The sequence below is a fragment of the Oxyura jamaicensis genome, chromosome 3 (genome assembly GCF_011077185.1).
Source record: "Oxyura jamaicensis isolate SHBP4307 breed ruddy duck chromosome 3, BPBGC_Ojam_1.0, whole genome shotgun sequence".
In the NCBI taxonomy this organism is placed as follows: Eukaryota; Metazoa; Chordata; class Aves; order Anseriformes; family Anatidae; genus Oxyura; species Oxyura jamaicensis.
The window spans coordinates 160,319-172,461 of record NC_048895.1 but is presented as its reverse complement, the minus strand read 5'-3'; the positions used below and the strand labels follow the sequence as shown (position 1 = coordinate 172,461).

At 42.8% G+C, this 12,143-nt stretch overlaps 1 protein-coding gene across 3 annotated transcripts in view; it reads left to right on the top strand.

The window, feature by feature from the left end:
- LOC118164978 (sodium/potassium/calcium exchanger 3-like) overlaps window positions 1-12,143 on the top strand; it is a 284,302-nt gene that overhangs the window by 128,206 nt on the left and 143,953 nt on the right. For all 3 annotated transcript variants that reach the window (XM_035322825.1, XM_035322824.1, XM_035322832.1), the window contains exons 4-6: window positions 3,594-3,668; window positions 8,859-8,943; window positions 10,864-10,967. In XM_035322825.1, coding sequence (XP_035178716.1) covers window positions 3,594-3,668; window positions 8,859-8,943; window positions 10,864-10,967 — 264 coding nt within the window. The remainder of the gene's footprint in view (window positions 1-3,593; window positions 3,669-8,858; window positions 8,944-10,863; window positions 10,968-12,143) is intronic.

The window sequence follows — 12,143 nt, the reverse complement described above, 5'->3', positions numbered from 1 at the left end:
ACATCTGCTGAACTGCCTCATTGCTAACTCATTACCCTCTAAACCCTCAGTGTTCCTGTACCACAGTGCCCTAAAACGTATTTGGCTGTGATTGAAGAGGTGGTCAGCATAATTCCATATCATACCAACTAAAATATTATTGTTTCCTTTTGATCTTCCCCTAATCTCGGAGCGAAGCTGCTGCCTCATGCAGTGCTTAGACGTTCCTGTGGAACGTTTCTGGTTTTCACTCAGTAAAGGAAGGTCTAATGCGAGGGTGGAGACTGGTGCAGGAAATTCAAAGGGACACTGGACAAACAGGAGCAATAATCACCTATGTCCTAAGCAGCAAAACACGTTTTTTGAGTAAGGTGTTTAATCTACTTTCATGTAGAGATTGCAATTTTTCTCCCATGCTTGTTTATTTGAAGCATCATTTTAAAACCAATCCTAATGTAATACTTAATCTGGAATTTATAATCTTTTAGTACAGGGTCATTATATTTCTGTCATTTTTTTAATGGCCTTTTGGGGAGGAGAAATGTCTTTTAAGAAGGTTGCCTATTCAAAGACTTTAATGTCTTCACTTTAGTTGAATGAGACCAAGCAGTGCTTGGGCTGAGACATATTTCTTGTCCTCCTCATCACCTCACTCCATTGCCATTACACCTCTCGCCTCAGCTCTGCCCCAGCCCATCCGCATTCCCTCAGGCCCTGCCTTTGTCCCCAGTAGCTGCTTGCAGGTGGAGCTGACTTCAGCAGTGCTGCCCTGCTGGCTTCCTGAGCCGTGCAAAGCTTGCTTGTGTTTGCTGAAGGCTGAGGCAATGCGACCCCTTGGATTCACATTGTTTCCAGCTTCTTTGCAATGTAAGCTCTTCCTTTGGCTCTGCCCAGCCAGGTTCGCAGCCAGCTGGGTCACTGAAGCCCTAGCTGTGTTTAGGATTTAGGGAAGCTGTGGGGGTTTGCCCCTTTGCTTGTAGGGGAAAGAGTTCATTGATGTACAGTTGGCACTGCAGTGCTCACCTCCCTGTGTCACCCAGTGTCATTGCAGACACAGTTCAGGTGAGTGCTCCTAGGTGCCACCAGTGCTGGCTGGCACAGGGAGGCTGTGGCTGGGCGTCACCCCACACCCCAGGTGAGTGCAGATGTGCCTGTATGCGCCAGCTGGGAGTGCCGTGTAGTCACATGAAGATGAGAGGCTGGCCAGCAGAGGAGCAAGCGGATGGTGCAGTAAGAGAGCCACAGCTGAACTTGGGTGGAAGCTCAAACCACCTAATTGGCTGCAAAAGCTTAAGGCCATGCTGTTTGCATTTGTCCGCATTTGACATATGGAACAGAGTTACTTGCCCTGATGCTGGCTCTCTTCCTTCTTTCCACATTAAGTAGCCAGGACTGTTGTCTGAGCTGTATCTTTACGAGTCTGACTTGCAATAAAATTTAATTTTTTGGGTGTGTTCCTGCTAGCCCAAACTCTAAACTTTATTTTTGTTTATTAAAAAACAAACAATCAAAAACACTTTCAAGGAAGTAATGTTTATTGTCATCACATGTTCACTTACCAATTGCCAGTATTTTAGCTTGTGAACCACGTTGTTTTCTCACAAGATACTCCATAGATTTGGACTCTTCATACTGTATTGCATTCAAGCCAGTTAAATTAGGAAAGACTCCCAGCCAGAACCAGAATTGTGACAACAATGAGGTAATTAAAAATAAATGCTAAAGCATGTAAATCAGTATGGGTTCAGCCTGATCTGTTCCGTCAGCCTGGTGTAAAACTTGCTGAAGTCGCCCACAGCAGTCTTCCCGACTTAGCAGGCTTTGGTCAGTGGTTTCAGTAGGCATGGCAGCTTGGTGTTCCCCAGCACCTCCAAAAGGATTAGAGAAAGTGTGACAGTAGTTGCTTCACATTCGTTTTTCCACTCCTTCCTGATTTCAGTCCCCCTTTTTTTTTTTTACCTTTTATCTTGTATCTGATCCTACAAATGCATAAGACGGAGTGGATAAAAGAAAATTCCACTGTCACCTGTTTTTGCGGGGGGGCATGCTGTCTGGTTTTGGCTGTTTTCTATCTACCTATCTTTATTCAGGAGAACTTGGCTACCACAGCCATAGCAGATTGCAGGAATCCCAAGCAACCATATGATGCCAAGCACTCTGTGACTGTTGTAGATTATATCAAATATAGAGAGTGCACTCAATTTAGAGGGATGGTGGTGTACAGATTAGTGTTCTTGAAAGGCATTGCTGTGCATTTGGGAAAGGAATATGACAGCATGGCCCACACAGATTAATATGATCAGCAGATCAAAAACTCCAGGCTGAAGTTGAGCACCTGCTATCCGTTGTATTTCAGTGGGGCTTGGCCACTTAACTATCACAGGCTGCTTCCGATCATGCTTCCTGTGATGCACAAGGTTTGTGAGGCATTTGCTTCCTTTACCTAATTAGCTGTCTAGCACTGAATCTTCAAAATGGTGTCAAAATCATACATTGTGATGAAATTCCTATCTCTAATGCTGAACAAGTATATTTGAAGTATTTTTGAGCTCAAAAAGATTGTTTGGCAGAGATTTTCATAGAAATTATTGATTTTTTGCAGTAGAGTAATAATTAATTAAGTTCTAGCAAGGTTTTTTTGTTTTGTTTTGTTTTGTTTTTTGGTGGGGAGTGGGTATTTAAACCTGTTCTGCTTCTCTACCAGAAGTGGGCGGTGAGATTGCAGCAGGGAAATGAAGAAGGAGCTCAGGTGTCCATTTCTCCTGCCTAGCCACATACAGTCCTTCATACTCCTTGTTCCAGACACATCTGGCTGCTGCTGCGTAGTCTGTTCCAGGCTTATGTCCGGGAGGGTCCGAGAGGGGCCTCACCTCTCTGTTTACGTGCACACAATTTAAGGATCTCTCACACACATGTGCTTTTACGTGCATGCAGCAATAAGTAAACCTTTGCTGATACCATAGTCTGCTAGGAATGGTGGTGAGGTAGCATCTCTTGCAACAGTTTTTTTGTCAGCATGCGCAGATAGATTGTTTCTGGTTCCTCATGGGAATGCCAAATAAAGTGGGCCGCTGCTGCATGCCTCACACCAAGGAGTGCTGTAAGGGACTAGTGCTGGCCTGTCTTACAGGTCATCCAAGGGTACAGTTGTCCTCTCTTATCTCCCACTTCCTCTGTTGTGCAGAACACTTGGCTTTAAAACTCTGCTAGTTTGTCCCAGATGACATGCAGAAAACAAGCTCCTTTCCTCTTTTTCAGAACACTACAATTTCAAAAGCTGCTGCTCCTCAATAATCCAGATTTTCACAGAATATAATCATAAAAAAGCGTTGTACTACACAACAGAGAGAAAAGTTAAGGGCAACTAAGCAATATCCAGAGATTTTTTTTTAATGTCTTTGTGATAAAGTGCTGGCAGTTTCTGATAGCTTAATAGAACTTTTAGATAAATACTTAATGATCTTTCTGTTAAATCCCAGAGGGCCCCATGAAGTTTTCTTACAAGAGAATCTTTTTTACAAATGTATATCAAAACAAGACTAAGATAAGTTGGGACACTGCAGTTCAGTTTCTTTGCATGACAGTCTCAAAACTCAACATTTTCTCTTTTGCAGGCCATGTATATGTTTTATGCTTTGGCAATTGTCTGCGATGATTTCTTCGTCCCTTCGTTGGAAAAGATTTGTGAAGTAAGTGTTAGAAATTTGTACTTGAACTTGTGTGCTGCTTTAGCAGCAGCTCTCCTTGAGAGCCCCAACGTGTGATGATAGTGTATTTACTATTGTCTTAGAGTGTTCCCCATGCTTTTTGTTTAGTTGCTCAGCACTGGCTATGTGAGTTGGCTCAGCTTCATAGTTCTCGCTCGCAGAACTATGTCTCCTGGTGGGTGAACTTAGTTGATACTCCCTCATAAAAGTAGCAGTCTCCTCTTAAATAACAATTCCTATGTATGCATCTAACTGCTTCTTGAAAAATGGAGACAATGCATAACATAGAAAAAACATGTTCTCTGTAGCAGCAGTTCCCAAACTGCACCTCACCCTGATCCTGCAGGCTCCTGTGACAATGCTGGCTGCAGTGCAGGTTTCCAGGCAGTGAGCCCAGCAGAGCCTGCTAGCTTGTCCTGTGCTCTGCCCCCTCTGTGGATGGAACCGTGCCCTGGAGGTAAGGTCCAACCATTAGGGGCTGGGAGAGGGTTGTGAAGGTGTGCGTTGCCCATGTAAGGAGCAGCAGTTATGGCTTCGGGCATGGTGCTCAGTTCTCCCATGACTTGGAGGATAATAATATTTTATCTCGACTTTTGCAAGGAAATACCGATCTACGGGGTCTTTCTGAGTTTCATACAGCATTTAACTTAAAGCTTAGAGACCTCCCAGGCATCAGACTTGGAAAGAAGAAAATGCACAAGAGAGTTTAGATGCATTGCTAAAAAATGCAGGGGAAGGGAGAGGTGCAGTGCTCCTAGACGGTGGCCTGAGAGCTGTGTTCTGCCCCACACTGCCCGTGGGACAAGAGAGCTGTACCTCCCTCCTGCTGCCCAGCCAAGGCAGACCTGCTTTGAGCTGACTTGCTGCAGAGCTGGGCTTGACTGCCTTGGCTTTGGACAGAAATGAAGGCTTGGCTTAGGTTCCAGATGCTGCAGAGTGTTAGGTTCAGGTCAGCTGTAAAGAAGATCTTCAGCACTTCCAGCATCTGCAAGGGGCTCTGTCCTTTTCCTAAGGCTGGCATGCAGAAATTTTAGGAGTCAGAGACTGTGTTTTAGCCTGAATCAGCTCAGACAGCGGCAGGAAAAACACAGACCATGTGCCTGAAGTGACACATGAAGCAAGCCCTCCCCAGTGTCAATCTCAGGCAAAGAAATCTCTGCTGCGTGTAGACAATATGGTTCATTCTTGCCAGCGCGACGTCTCCGTCATCTAGAAGAGATGCCTGCTGGTCTGCCTCCTAGTAAGTGTCACTCAGCACAGCTGTAACTGGGCCTCGGGAGGGGGCATGGGAGATGACAGGAGAAATCATTTGTGATGACAGCTCTAATGGAATCTGGCTCTAAACTAACTTGATATTTGTAGTTCAGCACCCTACCACACTGCCTGGTTTTCTTCATCAAAAATAAGTCTCCAGGAATTCCCACTACTTTGGTGCATAAATATTCAGGTGACTGAAGGATGACAACATGTGGCAGGATGTTCTATCCTTAGAAGTTCCTGAGCTCTCTAGGGCTGAATCTGAACACAGCCAGTCTGTGAGATTTAGGGGAAGGGAGCCTGCTGTTACCAGGAAAGTAGACAGGGATGTGAAAGTGGGGATTTGAGATGCTGGAGATGCAGACATGATGAGTTATTTAACCTCTCCTCTCCAGAGCAAGGAAGCCCTGCCAGGAAACCTGGGTCCAGAAGGACAGCTCAGGCCACTGTAGATGGATGAAACCTGAACTGAGGAGTTAGTGTCCAGGACGGGCTTGCATTTTGGGGTGCCATCTATACGCCTGCTGTGCAGAGAGACAGATAAAGCCAGAAGATTGTGGGAAATGATTTTTTTTTCCCTACTGAGCACTCATTAGATCCCATCTACATATATATTTTGATCATGTGGCCTTGCTTACAGCAGAGGTTTGGTCTGGGTCTAGAGAAAGCTAGCTCCTGTAATAATTCTTCCACTGACTCTCCATGTGGCCTAGCTATGTCACTTCTCCGAACCTCTATTTCCTGCACTGGTCAATAGAAATGTTGTTTCTCAGCTGCATTTACAGATAGTGATAGGAAACACCATATACAGTGGTCCCAATTCCTAATTTTGCTGGTGGCGAGCTTAGTTATAAACTTCAGAGATTGGAGGAGTCCCTCTCCTTTTACCATCGTTAGCCTCTCTAGGTGCAAGATTTCTACAGCTCTCTACCTGCCCCAGAAAATCTGTAGGCTTAAACGCTGGTCAGTGATAAAGGTGCAAGTGGCAGAAGTTACAGCACCATTTGTTTTCCTAACAAGTTTTCAGAATGTTTGGTTTTGCATGGGCATGTAATGTCTAAAAAGCAAACACCCTCCCCATGTCACTTTAACATAATATTTACAACCCCCTGGTCCTAGAAGGCTACTTTCAGTTGACTATATCTTTACATTTCAGTTGTTCTTCCATTTGTTATTGTCTCAGTGTTATGGAACAACTCTTCATATGCTTTAACAGTTATGAACCAGTGTGTTACCCAACACCACCAGTAAAATAAGGTGATAATAAGTTTTATTTAATTGTGTGAAAGAAAGGCATACTTCTGTTAAGAAGTTACTGTTCAGAAGAAAGATACTGTGTCTTTAGAGATTATCAAAATGGGTCATATAAGCATATCAGAATTTTATTGTTTCTATTGCTCCAACTTCATTTTCTCCCAGAAAAAAATAATAACAACAACAAAAAACCTAACTCCATAGCTGACCTTTGGGGGCATTCAAGTCTTGTTATTTATGTATTTTATGAGCAGTTCTGCAATTACATGATAGCAAAAGACATAAGCATTCTTGTTTCCTGCTCCAACCAACTTTTCATTTTATCAGTCCAGAGTGCCTTGCCTTCAAAACATCCAGCTTTTCATGGTTGGTCCTTGATGTTAGCACTCAAAAATGTATGGGAAAAGGCTTGGATCACTTCGCGAAGGCCTCTGTAGTTCTTCAGTAGTAGTCACTCTTGCCTGTTTTCTAGGAATGGGAAGATTTGATCCCTGCCTGATGACAGCAGATGCTACCACCATTGCTCACACCACTGAATACACTTCCCCACAAAAAGACCCAGTACAGTGAGTGGGCTGACTCAGGGAGCCAGGGGTTCTCTGCGAGGGAGACCACCAGAGTCCTCCTGCATCGCCTGATGAGATGAGACCAGTGAAATTTTCAAGGGGGTTCTTTTGGTCATTAATTCACAAAAAAAGAATCATAAGAGAGTGACCCCCTTGTCAGGAACACAGATTGCACAGCAATACTGGGTATTACAGTACAGGTAATCTGCATAGCATGCAAACAAACCATCAGTAATTCTACTACCGCATACTGTCTTATTCCAGAAAAAATAATTCAGAGCCCCCCTATCTGAGGACATTTTTGGCCTTTGAGATCCACCAATAGTTATTTTATAGTTGCTTCCAGATTAGATGCTCTATTTTTTAAATAAATGCCCTTTTTCTGGCTTAGCTCCATCTAGTTTGGAAAGTGGTTAAGTTAAATCAACTAGGCATTTATGCTCCCAAATATGTGCATAGAGATTAGAATTTGTTCAAGAACACTTGTTATGATAGACATTCATGTTCTTAGTTCAGATGTACTTGCAACCAAAGCTCTGACTTTCATTTGTTTTCTAAAACAATTTGTAGTTATATTTGTTCAGTTACTCTCTGTTATGGTTGTTACAATGTGTCAATGTGTTTACATGACACAGCTAACATCCTAATGTCAACTGCAAATGCAGTCTACGAATACCAGAGAATACATTTTTGACTCTGCACAGTGGGCAGTATTTTCTGGTCTATTATATTAGCTTAATCATCATATATATTGCAATAAATTATTCTCAAGGGAACTTTATGATGGCTTTAAATTTAACCATCCCCACAGAAAACACTAGTGGTTTCTTTGACTGGTGTTCTTTTCAAAAGGTACCATCTAGGTGTGGACTGACTATTGTAGGGTAACCATTTCTGTACATCCATTGAGAACCCTGCAGAAGAATTCAGCCTGTGGGGATCTACTTCTGTTGCTATGAGCTTCTTTTATAATAGTTTTAATCTATCTAAAGTCATCCTCCATAAAGCCATGTTTTATCAGGTTCCACAAGTTTTTATAAGTCCAGCAATGCGGTGTTCTCCTGTTTAAAAAGCATTCCTGATTAGGGCAGTTCTTCTTTTCCCTTGTCCCTGAAGCAGACACAAAAATCTTTATTATGTGAGTATAGTCAGTGGGCAGAGTTAAGTTTTCTTATGAGCTTAAAGTATCCGTGATGGGATCTTCAATCAAGGTAAGATTGGAGATGGGATTCCTGCAACATTTGGGAGCAGCCTTGTCTCTCTGCAAACATACTTTAATAATGAAAGACCTTCAGAGAAACCCTGCATAGCTGGGAAAGGCAGAGGGGAGAGGAAGGGTTCCTCTGGCCAGTCAGATTGACTGTGGTGTTTCAAACCATCGGTTCTGCTAGGGAAACATTTCCACCACCTTCAACTCTCTTCCCCTTACTTGTAAAATGGCAGCCGCTGACTCGCATGCAAGTCAGCTTTGTGTAGCAACAACTCAGCAGTTTATGACCGTATGGCAGGGGGTGGCTTTTTATAGCTACTCATATCAAACTGTGGAAGGTGCCAACAAGTCGTGGTCTTTAACAGCTTTGTCGCATTTGCTGAAGAGTGACTTCTACAGATGGAGCAGTGGGAATGCAGAAAACATAAAGGAAGCAATTAACCAAGTAAATATTTGGAAACAGCATATGTCAAAATTTTCAGAGTAGAGGGTCCTTTTCCTTCCAGAAACCACTGTTTTAAATAAGAACAGTCCCTGGGCACATCTAGTGGAAGGCTGTAGGAGGTAAGTATCTTTGATGATGACCCATGTGAAAGGGTTGTGAGGAGAGGTTAAATCTCACGAGGCCGAAATGGTATTCAGGGAAGAAGGTCAGGGGTTGGACTGAGCCTGAGCTCCAGCCCTGCCCATTACAGGCCAAAGTAGATGAGATAAACTGTGTATAGCACAACTTGTATATATGCCTTTGATGACTTTCTCCCCCATGCTTAACTTTTAAATGTATATTGGCAGTTTCCCACTCTTCGCAGACAGTGTAATGTTTCTTGTTGAATTCCATCAACCTGTCAGTGTTGTAATCAGTGACTCTGATGTGTTTTTCTGCAGCGCTTGCATCTTAGCGAAGATGTGGCTGGGGCAACTTTCATGGCAGCTGGCAGCTCTGCTCCTGAGTTGTTTACATCTGTCATAGGTAACTAACCTGCTGCTTCTTGAAACCTCCTCTTTTCCCTCAGTGTTTTTCAGAGTTGAAATGGGATTGCTAAGCACCTATAATGTTTGTCATAATTCCTGACCCCTTTCCTCATGGACACTCATGGGATTAATTGTGGGAAATCCTCACTAGATGAAGAGGCTTAAAAAATGTACCGTTATTTCACAACAGAGCTACGCTGGAAGTAGTTCAATCTGACCAGTCAAACCAAGGTCAGAAATGCAGGCAGCTCACCTTAACTATCTATTAGCCTTCCCTTGCTGTAGCACTGCCAAACTGCAGAGCACTGATCTCTGCACATGCAGCTTTTCTATTCACCTTCCTATGCTATCTGCTGCACCGCCTCTACAGTTTAGCACCTTCAGCCTCCTGGGTTGGTCCCCAGGCAAACTTTCAGTGTCCTGAGATGCACATTCTCTCCTATCACCTCTGCTCTAGTTAGCTAACACCGCTTCCTTCAGGGAAAGCCACAGCAGGAGGAAGAGAGAATTTGAGACCCTTATTCACAGCAACAGGTTGGTGAGATCATCACACTACCATTGCAACACTCTGCTTATGGGAAGCGTGATCAAGAGATTCAGCAGTACTTGGGTGTGGGTAGTTTGAAGGAGACTCGCGTGTTCCTTCAACAGCCTTGAGCTATGAGGGGACTTCAGTAAGAAAGCTGCTATATAATGATTCTGTATGTATGCTACCAGGTGTAAGGTGAAAGTGTTCTTGCAGTTTTATACACCCTCATCTCCAGTGGTAGATAATCATTAGGACAATGGATGGGAGGTTAAGGTGGCCTCTCCATCACTGAGGAGAAGTGATTGAACTCTTCTGAGCTTAGATACTTTCTCTAGAAGATCTTTCTATTTCAATAACATCTACCAGAGGCAGAGCACAAATTAATTCATACCAAGCTGAATACTCTGCAGAGAGAGATGATCAAAGCCTCAAAACCTAGGAAGCTAAAATGTAAGTCTATGGAGCTGGGCTTGTATTACAGTTAAGGGTAGCACACTAGCAAGGAGAAAATAAAATCAGACTCCTTCAGGCACCTTAGAGAAGCCCTAATAGTCTTGCTGTGGTGTAATCCACCAGATACTGAATGTCACTTGGGGTATGCCTACTTATGGGTAACACGTTTGTCAGAAAAGGGAAAAGTGGAGAAAAAAATCTAAACTGCACTGGCCAGAAAAATACTGCTGGAAACTTAAAAGCAAGTGGTGAATTTAAACAGACTGACAACTAGCAGGAGTTGGAGTGTTATTTTTAGTCTGACTTCCTAAGGAAAAAATTTTGTGCAGTACAACAATGCATGTGTCTGTCAGTTCATCTCCCTCACCATTAACCTCCTTGGCCAATTTTAACCAAATCTGACAGAAGAGTTCTGAAGGGAGCTTGTAACATAGCCCTATAACCTATTCTGAGCAGCATCATTTTCAGCTTGCAAATAACAAGTGGCCAGACAGTTCTGATTCTGCTCCAACTCATGCTCCTATTTCCCTTATTGTAGTAGTCAGTAGGGGTGGGGATATGGGGAAGAGCAGAGCACTGGTAAGGGGGTGTCTTACAGGAGATAGTTTCTTGCAGATTTGTGTCCTATAAGATGCTCTCATGGAGCTTACTGTCTTTTATAATGTGTATTGCCATAACATTGATTTGCAAGACCAGGAGGTTGGTGACTTAGAAATGTCTAAGGTATTTGGTTTCCATTAGACAGTACATCTGAATTCCCACATCAAGTTCTACCACCTTTATTCGCCCTAGTACCTTTCTCTGCAAGTTGCCCTATTAAATATGAGTAAAAGTAACAGAACTGGTGCATGCCTTTATATTAATTAACGGGGCCATTTTAGAGGAAAAACGCTGTACTTTCCGATTTACACAGCTTGCCTTGAACTTGTTTTTCAGGTGTTTTTATCACAAAAGGAGATGTAGGCGTTGGAACCATCGTAGGCTCTGCTGTATTTAACATTCTCTGTATTATTGGTGTGTGTGGGCTTTTTGCTGGACAGGTAAGAGACATTTAATGATTCCTAACAGTTATTGCATGCCTTTGCATTGCATTGCATGGCTCTACTGTGAAATCAGTTGCCAGGTTCACAACCTTGCCACAAAGTTCTCTGGTTTTGTTCTTTTTAATAGGGTCCTATACTGTTCCTCTTGCATTTTTTGAAATGAAAGGCAAAATAGCAAATGTCAGCTCAGACGTTTTAAGCTGCCCAAGTATGTGGGTGGTCAAAGGAATAAAGGATGGTTATTTAACAGATCCTCTTGCTAGCAATTGAAAGATGTGTTGTGATGTTTGTATCTGGTTCTTTTAAACCAAAGGAGCCAGAAAATGTGTGTGCCCCTGGCTGGTAAAAATGCAGTTCAATGAACTGTGAAAGATGCCTCTAAAGGAATCATGACATTTCTGGAGCATCATAAAAGATGCTGCTTTTTGTGTGAGAGATTTTGTTGGCACCTGACTTGACTTAGGAAATTATACAGGAAAGATTCAGTCTTTGCTTGTAGTTTAACTCTTATTTATGTCCTCAGATTCACAGGATGGTTTACATGGGAAGAGACCCATGGAAGTCTCTGATCCAGAGCCCCTTACCACCCCCACCAGCCCCAACTCAAATCAGGGCTAATTTCAGAGTTGGATCTGGTTGTTCAGGGCCTTGTCCAGTCAGATTTTACATAATACTAAGGATGCCAGAAATCTTACGGCTTTCAGTAAGGCTATCCATCCCTACTATAACTTCTAACTGTTTTCCAGTGTGTCAAACTAAATATGACAAGTTATTCATCTGAAATTAAAGTAATTAAGTTGTGAGATCTGAGCTGCTGTCTGATTTGCAGACATGATTGACTCTGTATAATTAAATATCTAAATCTGCATTCACCTTAGCACTTACCAACATGCCCAGTATTTTTATGATCTTGTAAAATGTTCTTTGATATCTTATTGTACAGACTTTTTTTGCGAAGAGGCTAGGCAGGATAACAGAATCAATAAAGAGCAAGAGGATAACTAGCTCTGGAAGAAAAGCCTAGAAGAAGGGGCCTTGACTTGGTCAAGTAAACAAGCAGAGAGTGTGGGCTTTCCCAGGAAATTTTGTAATCCAGTTTTATTTGCCTTAACCGTGAACTCTTTCAGGATGAAGATAAACATTTTCATTATGGGGAGTCTTGGGGAAGAATCC